This window comes from Gymnoscopelus braueri (genome assembly GCF_963280865.1).
Source record: "Gymnoscopelus braueri genome assembly, chromosome: 22".
NCBI lineage: Eukaryota > Metazoa > Chordata > Actinopteri > Myctophiformes > Myctophidae > Gymnoscopelus > Gymnoscopelus braueri.
The window spans coordinates 20,483,354-20,502,403 of NC_137624.1; the positions used below are offsets into that span (position 1 = coordinate 20,483,354).

Sequence of the window (19,050 nt, forward strand, 5' to 3'; positions counted from 1 at the left end):
AATGACTTTGTTGTCAAATCTCATTCAATTTCTCTCACGTACTAGGGCTGTCAAATAAATGATCAAACCTTGAATAATCGGCGACTTTGGGGGGGAAATTCTATAGATTTTTTATATATATATGTGATGACTGATTACTGCTCAATATTTATTTAGCAAATGTCTTATTATAAACATGTACATAGCATACAAAAGATTACATAAAACACATATACAGCCCCCCCCCCTCTATACATCCAATTCCAGCATTTCACATCACTAAACAACATCTTAACCGGACAAGAAAATGAATTTATCTAAAGGAAAATCCTTCAACAAAATCTTCAAAGAGGTTTTTGCGGGCTTTACACTCTATGTCATAGGTAGGAAAGACAGAACTTATTTTAGCCATTGCAAAAAAGAGGGTGCCTTACTGGACTTCCAATTAAAAAGGATTAGACTACAACCTAATAAGGAGGCAAATGCCAAAGCATTTGATTGTGGAGATGTGACCGTACAGTTAGGGGGAGTTATGCCAAAAATGGCTGTGTTACTGTTCCACACATATGAGAAAATACATTGAATATTTGTCCCCAGTAGTTATTGAGGGACCGCTCAATGTTTTATAATGTTCAACCAAAGCAGTGTGCGTTACGTCATTCATTACCTCTGATACTGTATGTCTTGTTTTTAAGATTAACTTTGATCGATATCATTTATAAAGAGATGTCCCACATCTCATCAAAACCACATTGACAGTATGCCAGGTCATTTTACCAAATTCTTTGGACCACTCGCTCTACCTTCTCAGGACAGGAACTCCCAGTGAGCCTCCTGAGGCCAACTTTAACGTGGACCCACTGAAGGACTTTGCTTGCTGGTACCCTCCTGTATGGAGTCTGGTCCCACATCTGGAGTACAGGCTGGTGGATGTCCCAACAGGCACACAGGCTTTCCTCAGGGTCCAAAACCTGTTCCATCAAAGCCTTCCTGAAACCCAGATGGACATTATCAGCATCCAGCAAAACCAGAACCTTCTCCACTGGGACAAGTTCCAAAGGTGTGTCTGTGGCCTAACTCTTTTGCAACATCATGGTGCAACAATGACAACAATATTTTGCGCAGTTGACTTGTTTTGATTTGTTAAGCAGGGATCTGTAAGCAAATTAATTTAGAAATAATTTAGCAAAATGATCCTTGTGTTTTTATATGAACACAAACATTTGTGTTGCAGGCACAAGGCGTACATGAAGCACTCTGTATCAGCAGGGTCGCTGGAGAGACACGCCTTCCATGGAACCACCAGTAAGGTAGTGCCACAAATATGCTGCAACAACTTTGACCCACGTGTGTCAGGGACCAATGGATCGGCCTACGGTCAAGGTTCTTATTTTTCCTTGAACGCCTCATACTGCCACCAGTTTTCACGCCAGTCAGAGGATGGAGTCCGATACATGTTCCTGGCCAAGGTCCTGGTGGGAAGCTCAAGCCGGGGAAATCCCATCTACCGCCGGCCACCACCAAGAAGAACAACGCAGGTCCTCTATGACAGCTGTGTGGATTCCATGTCTAAACCTTCCATGTTTGTAGTGTTTGATAGCTGTCAGTGCTACCCATACTACCTCATCCAGTACAAAGAGCTGACCCGCACGATTGACATAACACAGTGAAGGAGCATGATGTTTTTTGTTTTTTTTTACATTGAGCTTTATTGATTATTTTCCCTCTAGCATAGTTGAAGAAAGATGTTAGAATCATATCATATGCAGTGCATTTAACCTGACTTAATTCAGTACAGTTTCTTCCAATTATTTCACATTATGTTTGCCATCTAGGTCTACTCCAATCCAGATCACTCTTTCAGTTGCACAGAAGATTGAAAAGATCTCACTGTAGCCCCTTTATTAGGAAGCAGTCTAAAACTCTAGATTCTTTATGATCAACATGGACAGCAGATTTAATTGTATTGTTATGCACTTTTACATTGAGCTTTATTGATTATTTTCTCTCTAGCCTAGTTGAAGAAAGATGTTAGATTCATAGCATATGCAGTGCATTTAACCTGACTTAATTCAGTACAGTTTCTTCCAATTATTTCACATTATGTTTGCCATCTAGGTCTACTCCAATCCAGATCACTCTTTCAGTTGCACAGAAGATTGAAAAGATCTCACTGTAGCCCCTTTATTAGAAAGCAGTCTAAAACTCTAGATTCTTTATGATCAACATGGACAGCAGATTTAATTGTATTGTTATGCACTGCAGGTCATCAATGCAGATTACTCTCAGGCAGTAGGGATTCAAATGATGTACTCATTCAAAGGATGTACTGTATCCACACTGACGCAGTGCAAACTGCCAGGCTCCCATCTCGGGGTGATAATTCCAGCAACATTTGGACTTATTTCCGGTTTCCATTAAGTGAAGTTGATGTTAATCCATACTTTGCCTATAAGATTTGCCTATGAACACTTTTGGTGGTGATAGTTATTGCTGCTGTTTGTTCTGTTATGGATCACTTAACTTGAATTGAAATAAAAAATACTTTGTTGATTGTTGGAAATTATGTATTTTATTGTTTCATTTGGGCTACTTATTTTACACAGATGAAAAATAATGCTTTGTCCTCAGATTTTCAGGGTCTATTATAATTGTGTGGTCTATATAGGACACACAATTAAAAGGCTGGATGGGTTGCATGTTTTCAAAATGCATCCTGCCTCTTGTTAGTTTTTGGCCCCTAAATGGATGCTGGGAAGCATATGGGTTGACTCATAACCCTGTGTTACATAGTAAAAATCTCACAATATTGTGCCACCTAGTGGCCTTTTGCACAATAGATCCTCCTCGATTACATATTTTAAAAAAAAATGAATTAGATACACACAATTCTAATGAACAACAATCACATCTTTATTAAACGTTGAACACAAATTTTGACACACTCACCATAATATATTTTTTTTATAGCAGAGACTATATGAAGTATGAGTTCTACTGGAAAATAAAAACTATTGCTTGAAATCATTTTCTTAGAAACAAGTCCCACTAGCAGCCTTGTGCAGCTCTACACCCAACACGAGTATGTGATATCTTAGCATAGTTGACATTTTGCCAGAGGGTTGCGCTAGAGGAAAGGTTATAGGGTCACTCAAATTCAAGATTAATCTTCCAGGGAGTATTTATCTAAAAACATTTATGTCACACACTGCAGAAGAGTTGCGTAACAGTTTTTCATTGTTCTCTGAGCACAACAGCAATAAAGATCTATTTAAGAATGCACTGGGGTAATGAGAATCAGTAGGTTCAATCTTTGTTGAGTGCATTAAGTTTCATGGCAAGCTGCACATTAGATTGTGAGATACTGTGTGCAATCAGACATTTTGTCCAAAGGTTGGCACTAGAGCAAAGGTGACCAGAATCAGTAAAGGCCATCCTCTGGAGCATGGATGCGCTCAGCTAGTTTCATGGCAATTGAATTAGCCCATTAGATTTTGACATAATACTGTGTGCAAGTATAAATGTTGGCCTACTGGTGGTGCAGTCCACTAAGTCACCAAAATCAGTATAGGTCATCCTCTGGATCATTAAGGTGCATTCTGCACAGCAAATTCCATGCCAATCCACTCAATCGTTTTTTGAGATATGTTGTTTGAGATAAAAGTGGATGGATGGATGGACGGACAGACGGATCGACTTGGCCATCTTTAAGAACCCTGCCACAAGTGGGGATAAAAAATAAAAATAAAACTTAGACCATTCTTGGCCCACTGTAACACTGTTTTCTTTGGCAGAGAAACCATTGCACATTGATTCCATGTTGTGAGGCTAAATATTTTCAGCCAAAAGACAAATAAATAAGACACAGGCAATAGAGAGAATAGAATACACATACAGTAATATAGAAAATATATGAAACCAGTCCAGACGATCAGGTATAAGAACTTGACATCCACAGTCATGTTATTACAAAAGGGACAAAATAATTACAACACCACTTCATTTCTGGACCCAATGACCTCAACCCTGTGTATAAACTAATGCAATCTGTCAGCACAGTCCTAGAATTAAAAAGTACAAAATGGTTGCACATATGGAACTAAAATAAGTTTTCAGCAAGAGATATGAAACCATTTTTACAAAGATCCCACACATAGGATGGTATTTGACACCAAAAACTATTTAAAACAAGAAACTACGGTAACTGCCACTTTCTTATCACTACAATGAACTTTGCACAAAAATCTAATGAATTGTGTCTTTGTTTCATAACTGATTCTAAAATAATCAACATGTATTATTGTAGACTATTGTGTGGTCCCTGGAAAAGTAAACATTCTCAAGGAACTTGACATACCTACATGTACGTGAAAGGACCAAAACATTTAAATGTAAAAACATTAAACAATAAAATCAAAACTATGTCTCACCCAGTGGGAGTGTATCTATTTAGTTGCACTAATAATTGCTTATACTGTCAAAAAAAAAAACATGGGTCCCAATGTAACCCAGATGAAGGCAGTTTTAGACATGTATTTTACATAAAGTAAGGTTAAGTAAAAACAAAAGTAAAAAATTATCAACATGCATTATTGTAGACTAAAAGTTTTAACTTTCAAGGCACTTGACATTTGTAAACAAGTAGTTTTGACGTGAAAGGACAAAAAGAAAAAAATGTGCAAGGTAAATAAAATCAAAACAATGTCTCACCCAGTGGGAGTTTATCTATTTGGTTGCACTAATAATTGCTTATACTGAAAAGAAAAGAAAAAAAACTTGGGTCCCAATGTAACCCATATGAAGGCAGTTTTAGACATTTATTTTACATAAAGTAAGATTAAGTAAAACCAAAGTAAGAACATAAATAAAACTTGTTGGGAGTTCAAGGGGCAACTGATGAGGAAATATAATAACCGTGACACAAAATAAAATCTTTGCAAATACAACAAATATATGTATATATTATTAAATCCACTGTCAACTAGAAAATGCAAGATTTAAACCGGAGTCACTGAAATCTAAAACAACTAAAGTAGCCCTCTTAAAAGACATGAAGCTGGCATTGAATGAACAAACATTCATTCAAGAAACCAGTTGAAATGTAAACTCAACATTATTATTATGTTTAGCCATTTGGTCATATCCGTTAACAGTTCCTATGGATTGTGTCATGATTATTATGTCACCATCAATAACAAGTTAAATGTAGGATGTAGCCACACTGAACGCATCGATGAAAGATGAAAAATAGAAATAAAGAAAATCTAAGCTGAAGGTAGTTAGACCAGGACATGTGAACAGTGCAGGCAACAGCGCCTCTCAGTGGTGAACAAAGAAAAAGAAAGATTAGAGAATTCCATGTCAAGGATTTTCCTTTCGCCTTGTACAAGCTGGGTTAATGTTACAATCCTGAGCATGCAATAAGGCACTCACTCAAACACGGTACAGTATACCACAAACACACACCAAGCTCTCCATCGTACCATAGTATCATTTAGAATATTGAATATATAAAAAAGGGAAAAAGGAAAGAAAATAATACAGAGAAGAGAGGTACTGTATGTTAGCTTCCAAAAGGGTGAATTATCCCTTTGAAGCATTTCCATTGCCTCTGTTGTGCAAGTTTATCCCAAGCACCCCACAAGTGAATATAAATATTAAGACATGCTCATTCACCTGCATACACAATTTGAACACACTCAGATCTCATCAAGTTATAAAGATTGTCTCAATGCATGCAGCCCCAGTACACATGCTTTCCTCAAGAAAACATAGCACTGTTCTTGTCTTGTTAGTGCCATAGACTGAAATGGTGCTAAAGTCTTTCATGTTTTTTTTGTGAAATTCAGTCCTGGTCAGTTGATTGCACAGGCCAACTGTTGAAATGGAATGGACCAGCGATTCCCCGGGCCACAAGGCTATTGCAAGTGGGCCCCCATTTAATTGGCAAAACACTAAGATTTCAATGATAATATAATATAACATTAATATAAAAAACAAAATATGATATAAAAAAAAGGACATGGCATTTATTTTTCTTTCAAATGTGATTTCATTGCGATACCGATAAGAACTTAAAGTGTTCCATGTTGGTTCCACTGATCCAAGCCGGAACACAAACCATTTGAGTGATCATTAAAATAAATATGCTCTGAAAATGCATTCGGCCCTGATCCAGAAAAGGTTGGGAAATGCTATAACGGATTGATATGAAACGTGAGGAGCTTAGAATTCGGAAACGCCTCCTTTTCACAGCAACATTTTCCCTGACAAATGACTGTGCGTTCCTCAGGCGTTCACCTGACCCACCCTGCTGCTATGCCCTTACAGTTCATCCCTGTAGTTATGTGACAGCATGGATGGAGGCGCAGCTTTTAGGGTCTTGTGGGAACCCCTCCAGTCAGTGCGTACAGAGTCATCGTCCCACAGAGTTGACGTCTCTGTGTCGCTTACCCACGCTGGATCACCGGCGTAGTGACAAGGCTGCACCAGTAAGGGGCGTGTGCTGTAGGCCTGCAGGTTCCTATTGGGGAAATGGGACTTGTAGTCCTTACTGCAGAGAGGGCGAGAGAGACAGAAGATGGAGTGTTTTGACATGATCAGAACTCAAATAAACACTGAAAACACAAGAGGTCATGGTGGATGATAAGGCACAGCACAAGGGTTCTCACACATCTCTTAGCAACTAGTCTGTTGAAACCACCTATCTAACTATACAGTACATTTGTATAGATAAATGGTACAGCTAAACACAGTAGACTCCTATTACGAGATAGGACATAGTGTTTTATCATACGTGATGTGTTATCATCTTTGATTTATATATTGGATGTATTTTTACTGCATATACTGGCCTTTTCCCCCTTTTTTTTACACCATGTTTAGCAGCAGTCAAACAATAGTCTAAAGTAAGCACTTTCTGGATACATACCATCAATAACTACATTAGTATCTTTCCTTGTTACGGAGAAAAGTATAAGGTTGTGGAGGGAAGGAGCAGCACACGAGATGTTATTAAATATGGTTTTGAGATACCAAATAAGTTCCATTGTACAAAGATCAAGGAATGGTTGTACAAATGTATCATATTCTGCTAAGAATAAGAAAAAGATGTAAGGCTAATTTATACTCATTGCATATTAGGGGTATTGGGGAAAAAAACGATTCATGTAAGAATCGTGATTCTTATTATCAACGATTCAAAATTGATTCACAATTTCCCAAAAAATATTTTTTAATTTTGTTTTGAAATTATTATTTTTTTGATTATTTATTTTGTTTGCTGGTTAAAGTTACAGGACAGTGTTTGTGATATGAAATGTAAGCTCACCATAATCACAGTAAACATTATCATGTCTTCAGTCATATTCAAGGGCTTTTTTTAAACTAACTCCAGTCACTTTCAGTTCAGCACAGCTAAGGGGTGTGTGTGTGTGTGTGTGTCACTGTCCAGCTAATCTCTCAAGAACAGATTCTGCTCTGCGTTGGAATCTGTTGTGAAGATTCGTCATAACGTGTACACACTGGGCTACAAGTGGGCGTGCCTTCAGATCAGGAAGCAGGCCGCGCTTTACCCAATCAAATGTAGTGGGCGGGATTTACGTGTCCGCCGATCATTCCCCACTCGAAACCAACCGAAACTAATTTAACAATAGCGTCCGCGGAGCAGACAAAACCACGAAAAGATATTCACATTTTAACTTGCTCTTTTATCATAGAAACAAGTGGGCTTATAACCAAAACGATCCATGTTCTCTGGGAGAAGTGGTGTTAGTGTTCCGTGTAGACATATTGTTAGTGGGAATGAAAACATAGTCGCACCACCGGAAGTGAAACACTGAAGGCAGACCAAAACCCCGGTTTCATTGCGCACGGGTGCTACGTCGTCATTGTCCCAGAGCCAAGTGAGATAGTACAAACAGCAGAGGGCGCTGTTTTTCCTTCTCATTTGGTTCTGGGTTCCCAGATTGCTGTCCAGCTGATGCTCGTTGACACTCGTTAATGTTAATTGCATCATAGCAATTATGTGTTTCTGCATCAAATAGAACTACACCTAATCTAAGATTCCATCAAAGCAAGAATTTGTACCCAACCCTCTCTGGTATTATATATCTTTTTGTTTGAGCTGTCGGAAATAACTACGCTGCACTTGGTTGTTAATGTCCAGATGTTTATGAGAATCTATATTTTAATATTGTTTTGAATTTTGAATCGAATCGTGACCCCAAGAATCGGAATCTGAATCGTGAGATGGCAGACGATTCACAGCCCTATCGCATGTCTCTCAACATTCTTCTATTGACATTTTCATTAATGTTCATGTGACAAAGTAAAAAATTGGCCTAAATTAATAATCGAGACCCTGAACAAAGTTGTTAGAGCTGGATTCAACCCTGTTGCTCAATACAAGACTGCAACAAACTAACTTCTACCTCTACACACTCTGCCAAAGAGTTATAGAGAGCTATATTCGCCTTCCAGCTACACTGAAAGAGATGCTGCTGCCATCAGTACGCTATAAAAAGAAGAATGTTCTGTATGATGAAAGACCAGTGTTTATATGTGTCAAGTTAAATCAGGTTGTCAAACCCTACATTTTTAGTCATGGACCGGGGCCAAAAACTCTGACCTCGACTGCAGAGCCTTTGGAAGATGGAAAACCACAGGATTCACAATGGTTCTTTAATCTGCAAGCTCTACAAAGCTGCCACAGAAGGAGTTTTGCAATTCTCATAATGTTGATGTAAAGACACAAACCGTAATAGTTTGTCACATTGCAGATCGACTATTTTTTTTAATTCTTTGAATATGTCAGTGGTTAAATCAAATAAAGTTTGGTTTATATGCATTTTATATTTAGCCAACAATCTGACTTCAATCAGGCTGTAGTCTGTGTACATGCATGTCATTGCGAACGCGGGAGGAGGCGCGGCGAAGCCGCGCCTCCGACCAAGTGGAGCTTACTATGTAACCCTGCTTGGGTTGTGTCTCTCTCTGTGTCTCTCTCTCTCTGTGTCTCTGTGTGCACTGCCTGTGTGCAGCTCCTCTGAGATAAGTAAATGTCCAATTTAGACGTACCATACATCAAATGAAAGGTCTTTGAAAACTGAACACACCTGTCAAGGTTGCGTTTAAGCCCGCCCCTTCCCCCGGAAGCCACGCCCCGGAGAAGGCTCCTAAAAACTCCCCATTGAAACCCCATGTTAAATGAAAAGTGCCCGAATCGCTCCCAAACTTTTTCTACCCCCCCTAAGTGGGGGTCTACGAACAAATACTTCGGGCTCGGATTTTGGCTCCGCCCCCCGGAAGTGGGTGAAACGGGCACTTCAAACACTTTGTTGAATTGTTCAAAAACATTCCAAGTTTTTTTTGGGGGAATTTGTATTTTTCTAAGATGCTCCTTTTAAAGCAGATTTTTTTTTTTTTTTTAATAATTTTTTTTATTGGCTACTTTTTTAAAAAAAAAATTTTTCATTCTTTTTTTTCTTTTTTTGCGTTCGCTTACCGCGTTCGCGCGTCTTACTTGTATACAGTACTTAATGTATGTGTGCACAAACAATGATTCAGTGATTGTACTTGTGAGGGTGTGTGTGTGTGTGTTTGCCATTAGAACCACAGCAACCATACGTACTTGGGGTGCTTGTCGTACATGATGGGTAAGAACTCATCAACTGGCAGCATCTTGGATAGTGGCTCAGCGTTGATGAGTTTTTGGGCTCCCTGCAGGGAAATTGCATAGGATAGCGTCCAGTAGGAGTAGTCAGCAATCACGAGGTTGTGAACATTCTCCACCACCTCCTCATCAGCGGGATTCACCCGTTTCCTACCAAAGTATCTGAAGGGGGGGGGGGGGGGGTAGAGAGAACATGCTTGAAAGTTGTGGTAAAATATGATCTTCAACATTTCCTCGATTTCTTTTCATAGCATTTGGTAAGCATTAGTGCTAAAATGTTTCATTATGTCCAGAAGACGTGGCAAACACAGTACATACAAACATAATTTGAGCTCACCTTCGAGCCAAATGAATGCTTGCGTAATCTATTCAATGTGTGATTGAATTTTCTCAGTGACATGTCAATGAAAACCATTTGCGGAGGAACTTTTCGTGATGTTCATTACATTTGAAACCGTATCACCAAAATGTAGCTGACAGAAACATAAGTAAGTCAGCATTGTTCAACACAAGCTCTTTCTAAACTATCTCTGCCCCCTCCGTTTCACTCTTACATCATATCCCAGTCCAATTCCACCTGCTCCACCTCTTCCACTAGTCTAAGGACTCGTCGTTTGAAGTTTGGCTGGAAACGAACATCATCTTCAAAAATCAGCGCCTTATCCAACTGCATGTCCACCATCTGGGAAGGGAGAATGCAGAGGATGATTTTAAAGGCAATATTAGCATGCATTTAAAGCACCAGTCCTCCACACACACACTTTTTTTTGCTGCTATTGTGGATGCAGCATAAGTGTGATTAAAAAGATGTGATTGGGGCTAAGTGATAAAATCAGCATCTAGAATCTAGATGCTGATTTTATCACTGAGCCCCAATCACATCTTTTTAATACAGAGTAGGTCACATAATCTAGATTATGTGACCTACTCTGTACTATGATACTAAAACATATTTGAAACAGATTCAGAAAATATGGATCTATCTTTTCAGTGCCAGAGGGACCTCAGATACAGTGTGTGTGCGCGTGTGTGTGCGCGCGCGCGTGCGTGCGTGCGTGCGTGCGTGCGTGCGTGTGTGTGTGTGTCTTCTCACCTCCTTCCAGATAAAGTAATGGCTGAGGAAGCAGCCCACCTCTCCTTTGGTAAGGGTGCGCCCAGAGAACGGGTCGTAGTAGCCTGGGAGCAGGTCCACACCTAGTATCTTAATGTCACTACTGTTCAGAGCACTGGAACATACACACACACACACACACACACACACACACATTTAAGCACATGCATGCTGGTGTGCGCTCACATACAACTTTATTTATCTGAATATAGTATCTTTATGTCAATTAGTGCATTAGCTAGATAAATAATACATGAGTGTAGAGAGTTTTTACAAGACGTGTCTTCATGACAACCGGGTTGTAATGGGTTAACCATACAGTAACTACCAATTTGGATTTAGCCGATTATCTCTTATCCTTTGCATGATTTTGAGCAGCGTTTCCCCAACAATGGGGGAAGAAATTCGGTCACAGAACCATTTTTATGGGTCACGCGTAAGTTTCCTATATATTTTTATTATTATTATTTCAAAAGATAAAAAAAAAATCTAACATTTTCAGAAGAAATATATATAATATTGTATAAAAATAAAAATAAATCCATACATTTAAAAAAAACGTAAGAAGAAAAGAGCTACAAGCTTGCAGATCTATCATTTTCAAAAAAAAAAAAATAGTAAGCTCAAGTTATTAATTCATTATGTATGAGGTTCTTTTTGAAGTGGGTCATTTGACAGGGTACTCACTTTCCATCCACAGCATCTACTACCTTGACGTCAATCTCTAGCTCATTGAGAGCGAACAACATCGTCTCTCTGCGGTCAGTACGGCGACGCAGGTTGATCAAATATATCTGAGGAGAGGGTACAATGAACGGTACAAATGTAAATACAACTATAAATATGAAACACCCAATCCCTTCAAACGACTTCATATCTTAAAAGCGAATTCATCATTTGACGCATGCGTGTATAAATCACGGCTGTACACACTCTTCATGACTCTGACGTTGGTCTTTATACCAACTTTAATAAGGGTTTCATGAATGAGGCCGATTGTCATGTCCCTTTACAATGTCCATGCCAGGTATAAACAACCATGTCTTACCTCATCAAAGCCCATTAGATCCCTCTGTTTTGGAAATACATGGACATAGCGGGATACTCGCATAGCCGGACCATCAACTACAGTAGGTGACAGAAAAGACAATTCAAATAATATACTTTAAATTAAAATACATTCGTGACACAATGTGCTATGTTTGATGAGTCATCATGGGTGATGTGCCAAGGATTATTTCGGCATTTCTAGAAAGAAAGAATAAAAAAAAGTTCTGTGCTTACTCCTGGACTCCAGATGGACATGGACAAAGTTTATACGGTCGTCCTCTAAGGTGTGGTGAGGTTTAGCTGGGATGTTCAGGTAGCCATAGCGCACCTTGTTAGACAGGTACATCTGTATCTCTGAAAACATCACAAGCACATGGATAAAAAAAATCACTAATCAATCAACAAACGGATGAAATTAAATGGAATGAGATACAGGTACCAAATGTCAGCCAAATCCTATGCATGAAGTGCGTGTGTGTGTGTGTGTGTGTGTGTGTGTGTGTGTGTGTGTGTGTGTGTGTGTGTGTGTGTGTGTGTGTGTGTGTGTGTGTGTGTGTGTGTGTGTGTGTGTGTGCGTGTGTGTGTGTGTCTAAATAAGCAGCATGATTTCAAAAACAGCACATGTGGCATTATACCTGCGGATCGACAAGAGAAGGCAAACACTATGATGTCATCGTAAGGCCAGGAGTAGTCCTGGTGAGGAGGGAAGAAGGCCAGTGTCTTCATCCCTGCCTTCCTAAGGTCCAGCAGGAAGGTAGAGTGGACCATTGGAACTGGAAAGCAGCCTAGCCTGTGACGGTGGCGGGTGGGGAAATACTCTGCCGTTCGACGATAGTAGCCCTTGAGTGGGGAAGTGAACACGGATACATGCGTCTTACAGCGTCAGGGCATACGCACACATGCACTGACAACATGGTAGGCCTGTCCCCGACTAAGGATTTGTTTAGTCGACTCTAATTGGCGACTAATTGCCAATAGTCGACTGACAGTCGACTAATAAAAAAAACTTTTTTTTTTTTTTGGGGCCAAAATACATTTTATTTCAAAGGGCCAAGTCTACACAGTTTGTTTTGTCTCCAGCAGAGTTTCTAGTGTCTCTATCTCTCTCTGGAAGAGGTTGCACATGAACTCTGCAGCTGCACTGAGGCGCTCCAACACAAACAATACCAATACAAAGACGAGGAATAAGAAGAATAAAATGGAAGTTGCGTGTGGTTGCAGGTGTAGACTTGGCCAAAAAAAAATTTAAACTTAGTCGACTCGGACCCCCCGCGACTAACCAGTCGACTAGTCGACTTAGTCGAGGTCAGGCCTACAACATGGTAAAATCCTGAGTGTTAATTTAACTCTGAGAGTGTACAAATGTATTAAATAACACGTAGACGATCTATGGTGCAAGGTGGCACAAGGTCTAAAGCTCATGGCGCAAGTGCATTCAGGGCATGTCCAACTCCAATTTTGCCAGTTAGACGGCTTATAGCACGCAAAGTAAGGCGCAAAGGGATTGGATTTATAGACAAAAGGAATGAGGCACCGGAGTATCACAAATGCCTTTTTTATTTGTAAATCAGGACTAACTTTCGATGCCAGGAGCATCTTCATCAGAGTCATACACAACAGAGGCTAGACAGCTTTTTGAAGGCTGCCAGCAGCTGATTGTATGAAATTGGTATCCTGACCTGAAAAATTTATTTTCTGTTTACAAAAGAGCTGGAGAGACCCCTGTTACTGAACAAACACTCTATAGCAATGATTACTATGGGAATTATCACTTACAGCTCCTTTGCGTGTGAGGAAAGCAATTATTACCTGAGGAGTTATACCACACCAGTAGTTGGAGTAAGCTCCCTGGGAGTCCAACATGGGCGCAATGACTGACTTGTTTTCTGCGATCATCAAGTTCAAAGTGTCTGGGTTGGTGAGGATATTGTCTGTGTCTGCATACTGCGGGAGACAGAGAAAAAGAGTGAAACAGAGGAGGTGGATAGGGGAGGAGAGAGAGTGTCCTGAGTCACATTCACTATATCTGTGGAAAGACTGTTCTTGAAACTTGCTCTTAGATTAAGTACAAACAGAAAGGAAAGCCAATGGTTTTCATGACTCAGAAAGAATACAGCAAATACATGTATAACAAGACAGACAATCTCATTGATGATGATCAGATGTTGCAAAAAAACAAACAAATAACATACCAGAATGTAGTCAGCCCAGCGTTTCCTGGCAAAGTTGAGTGCTGCCTGTTTCAGCTTCATCACATACTCATATCTGCTGTTGGGCCAGTGTTTGGGACCCAGTTCTCCTGTGTATGACCTTGTACAGACACAGATTTATACAATTATTTTTTAATAATAATAATAATTATTATTATTATTATTTTTATTCTAAAAATAAAAATGTGCTCAATAATCTTTTGGGGTATTTTGTCACTGTATATTTGCACATTATGAAATCGGTCCTCTGCTTTTATCTACCCTAACTATTAGGACCAGTGAGTGCTATTAGTTCAGCGCTCAGGGAGCAGTTAGGGATTAAGTGTCTTATTCAGGGTAACTTCGACACAGAGGGCGGGGCGAGAACCAGGAACCTTCTATTTCCCAGACGGCCTCAGCTATGGCTGCCCCAAAATGTGAGAGTATCTGTGGTTGAGACAGCACAGGGGTGCAACACACTAACACAGGGGTGCAACACAGGAGAAATGCTCTGGGGGGGGGTTTGATCCAAGGCAGCAGGGATGTGGTAGGTTTCAGATGTTAGTGTCTTAACCACTACATCACCAGCAGTCAATTTCTTGTTAATTTATCTATTTAAGTACAAATTTATCATGATCTATAACAGTAAAATCCAAGTCCAGAGTGTTTTTATTTTAAAAATGTCAATACTGAAGATTAAAATGTGAGCGTGACAAACATACCCTCATACATAAGTGTAAGAGCAACTAACTTTGTTCATAATGACCTATTTATCATATTCTGGCCAATTTAAAAGAATTGTCCTCTGTTCACACATGCAGGACAAGCAGACGATACAGGAAGAGTGGGCAACTGAGAAGTCTGGGCACCTCAATGTGAAATTGAAAATGTTTTCCAAAATGTGAAAAAAGTAAAGAATAAAAATATGTGCTTCGGAAAGTGGTTGTAAATAATGTAAAGTATACATGATTTGAACATGCACGGTACATCATTAGCAGTCCAAAATGTACCCTTCAACTTATTGTTTATGCCAGAATGACATCAGGTTTTGTAGCAATTTGTAGTAATTGCTGAAATATTAGAACCGTAGTCAAATGTTCAGCAAATCAGCCAATCAATTGGGCTCTACACAAGAATATTTAGACTTACGTGGGCTGGTCCATGGGTCTCCACTCAACATAATGGTAAAATTTCTGCATGACAGTCAGCCATTCTCTCAGTATAGCTGTGGTGTTATCGACATTGTGATCTGTGGCAGCCCTGAGTGACAAGTGGGAAGAACATTATTGTTAAAAGGACATGTTGCACAGTTTATCCTCGGTCTGGGTGTGTGTATAAGAGAGGACATGAAAGGGGAGGATAAAGCACAAAGGAAAGTCTGTAAATATGAATATGATGTGACCAGGCATTCATCTGAACAAGGCTCCAGGTGGAATAGTAGCTACAACATGGTGTGTGTGTGTGTGTGTGTGTGTGTGTGTGTGTGTGTGTGTGTGTGTGTGTGTGTGTGTGTGTGTGTGTGTGTGTGTGTGTGTGTGTGTGTGTGTGTGTGAGAGACTATAAGTACATGATAGCGCTCACCTGTTGGGGGGGTACAGAACAGAAAAATGTGATGTGGCACTGACTGGGCATCATATCATTAACAATAGCGGTTTCACAGACCAACCTTTCCACACTAGGCCTTTACAGTCCCTTTATACAAAATAAATAATAAATATCATTAAGTTAATCATTACCATGTAACTACAGTATTATCTATTATCGTACATTGACAAGCCCATAACTATGGGCCGCAATTTGCGCTTAATATAGGGTTATGATGAATCAGTGTTTAATAGCATCACTCAGCTCAGGATCAATGTTTTAAGTTTAGTACTGAATCCTGTGCTGAATCAACTTTAGTCCTGGTTATTTCTTAACTCAATCTGTAGGTCTGGATGTGTGTGGATTTTCCAGTGCAAAAGCCTGGTCTTCTGCCTGGAACTGGCTGCTCAAGTTAAAGTGAGGTAAGTAACTTGAGATAACATGCAGACTCTAATCCAAGAGGGCTTGGACGTCAAGGGATGAGAGGAGGTGGGGGTAACGTTAGAACCGCTGCATTCAGAATCTAATCTGACTGCGATTGTCCTTTTGAACAAAGAAAAAGGAGAACCTCAACAAACAAACAAACAAACAAACACAAAACCGTTACATGCGAGCCGGGGAGAGTGACCCACCACACAGAGATGCGATCTTTGGGATAGTTCAGCCTCTCCAAAGCCCCGAGGTAGTACGGCAGGGAATGCGCCGTGTTCCTCGCTATAATCGCGATAACGACCGTAGGCGGCTGCATCTTCGACTCCTCTGGGTACTTCTCCTCCGAAAAGTAGCATTCTGTTCGTTCAGCCAAAGCCCCCAAAACTAGAAACCAAAGTAACATGGTGGACGTTACTTAAATCCGCTGCACTTCTGTGCTGTATTCGCAGGAGATCGGGATCGCGTATAGTCCCAGTCCGCGTCAGCACTCCAAGAAAAAGGAGGTCATTCCCCACTTTTCTCACTTTCTCAGCCCCCCTTATGTTTAGTTACTTGTGTTTGCCAAGTTACAACCTAACCTCGCGTCACCAGCAGGCTTTCCGCACGCTTTCGGCTACCTTAGGAAAGCCTAGTTTTTCATACCGAATTAAGCACGTTTGGTCCTGGTGTGATGCAGAAGCCCGCCTTCTGTATCCGGTGATTTCCACGCACACATACATGCATGCTTTGTTTCCGTATCCGCTCTATATCCAGACCGGATCCGCAACCTACAAAGTGAATTTAGCCCAATCTAGTTAGACCTTAAGTCCCATTGCCCGGAAAGACCACCTCGCTGTGATTGGCAAGTTGGTTGTCCGGGGAGACAACGCTATAAATGTGCAGTACAACAGTTTGGGGGTAGCCTAGCTGTTAAGAGAATAATTTGCGCCATTGATTTACCACAGTGAGGGGTCATTAGAGACAGCTATCTTGGTTACATCAATGGTTAAGGCCAAGGTTAATTCTAGTTAAATTAAACGGGTTTGTGTAAAGCTAAAACCAGTGGTTTCCTGACTACTAACCAATCACAGCGGACCGACCGTCCCTGCTGTGGGTTGGGGTTACTTTTCCAAATTCCTATGCCAAATCTCAACGTGTGCCTTACAGCAACTGTCACTCTGAGAGCTTAATCTTTACCACAAAGTGAAGGCGTGTTTTGGCCTGATTTGTTCGAGTCTAACCACACTATCATTGTCACGAAAAAAAGAACTCATTATGACAGCTTTCACACTGTGGCCAAGGAAGTAATGGCTGTGCTTCAGGATCTGTGTGGCCAATTCTTGTAAGCCACGGCACGTTCCTCTGGGTTAACCTGTTACAGACCTACATGCTTGGATAATAACCGTTGCCTTGTCATTAAAACAAAAACATAGTCTCTGTGCAGTCTTTGTACAGTAGTTCTGTGTAGCCTATCTATTGTCAAACACAATAAAGGGATTGAGATATTTTATCATTTTGAGATTTGCTAAAAACATTAGTCAGTTTAAACAAATGCTGGCAGCTGGAGTGAGATAATAACTTCCATCCATGGATAACAAGCTGATATAATTCGTCCCTGACTGAAGTTTGTTCGGTCAGTTTCAAAAACGTGCCAGCAGGGGGGAGCAGTGAGCGAAGAGCCAGGTCGCATTGCAACACAAACAAAATTACAGCCCATGACCATTACTTTATTACGATTGATCTGGTAACATAAATGGGAAGGGATTAATCCCAGTCTACTTGAATTTAAGTTACCAAATGTTTAGTGGCGTTCATCCTTATGTGTCTGTAGGCTACTCAAATAATAATGTATTGCAACTTCCCTTTGTTATGAGGACTAGGGAGCAATTTAGTCTACATGAATCTCTAGACCAGTGGTGAAGATAATACCTGATGTGGAAAGTGAAAGGCTAAACTTTCCAGAAATCGTAAAGTGAATGCATGAAGAAAAGGGGAAAGAGACTAATCTGGTAAACATGAGAGAAAGAGAAGGAGGATGGAAAATGGTACGGGAGAGGAAAAATAAGGAAAGACATAAGTGTGGATATCATTAGAGCAGTGGTTCTCAAAGTGGGGTCCAGGGACCCTTTAGGGGATTCCCAAAAGGACCCTCTTAGGTCTGTGAGAGTGTACAAATGGAACCAAATGGACCCTGTAGAGCCAAATGGACCCTGTAGAGTCCATTTGGTTCCATTTAGACTCTCAGAGTTATGGGGGCCCTTTGAATTAAAAAGTTGAAGAACCACTGCACTAGAGAAAGTAATGTGAGATCCCATGGCTCTTTTGGAGGGCTTTATGAATACACAATTGTACTCATGGATGACAATAGCAGAGATGGTGAGTGTGTGTGTGTGTGTGTGTGTGTGTGTGTGTGTGTGTGTGTGTGTGTGTGTGTGTGTGTGTGTGTGTGTGTGTGGGAGGGGGGGATTATATTGTCTCAACCTCTCAGATACATTAAAATGTCTATGCATTACAATGATTTAATATTTTACATAACTGAACACATTATCCTAATTAAAAATAGTAATGGGTTGAAGCACATAGTTTTTTCAATATTGCTAAAAATGCTTTGGATCATTAGCAAATAACATCCTCGTTAAGTCAAGTTCACAATAATTAACTGGTGTCTATTTATATGGACTAAGCTGTTTCAGGTTTTCATTGGCTTCATGAGTACATAAAGAGTTTACATCCCTTAACCTTCAGGATCCTGTCTTGTGTGTCCTCTGAAAGTAATTTATACACAGCACATCACCTTAATCACTGAGTAATCTCATTAACTACTATGAGCAGCTCTCAGCTCTGAGCAGTTTGAATGGGAAAGATATTTAGATTTATTTACACCTCACTATCTCAACCAACCCAAAGAAACAGAATATTTGTGTGTAAATGTATCCATAGCAGCCATTGCTAGCAGCTACATCCTTAGTTAAACTCATGACATTACAATGTGTCACTGACATTTTTAACTTGAATATCTGTTCAATTCGGCGACCGAAACTACTCCTGTGTGA

At 40.1% G+C, this 19,050-nt stretch overlaps 1 protein-coding gene across 1 annotated transcript; it reads right to left on the reverse strand.

Annotated features, from left to right (window-relative positions):
* Positions 1-3,912: 3,912 nt before the first annotated feature.
* Positions 3,913-16,624, reverse strand: cercam (cerebral endothelial cell adhesion molecule). Its single transcript, XM_080420469.1, has 12 exons — positions 16,219-16,624; positions 15,152-15,262; positions 14,006-14,123; positions 13,623-13,757; positions 12,449-12,653; positions 12,048-12,167; positions 11,812-11,888; positions 11,451-11,557; positions 10,746-10,878; positions 10,207-10,334; positions 9,611-9,814; positions 3,913-6,532 (listed from the first exon to the last, which is right to left on the reverse strand). The coding sequence occupies exons 1-12, from the start codon at positions 16,419-16,421 to the stop codon at positions 6,304-6,306; spliced, it is 1,770 nt and encodes a 589-aa protein (XP_080276595.1). The 5' UTR covers positions 16,422-16,624; the 3' UTR covers positions 3,913-6,303.
* Positions 16,625-19,050: the final 2,426 nt, after the last annotated feature.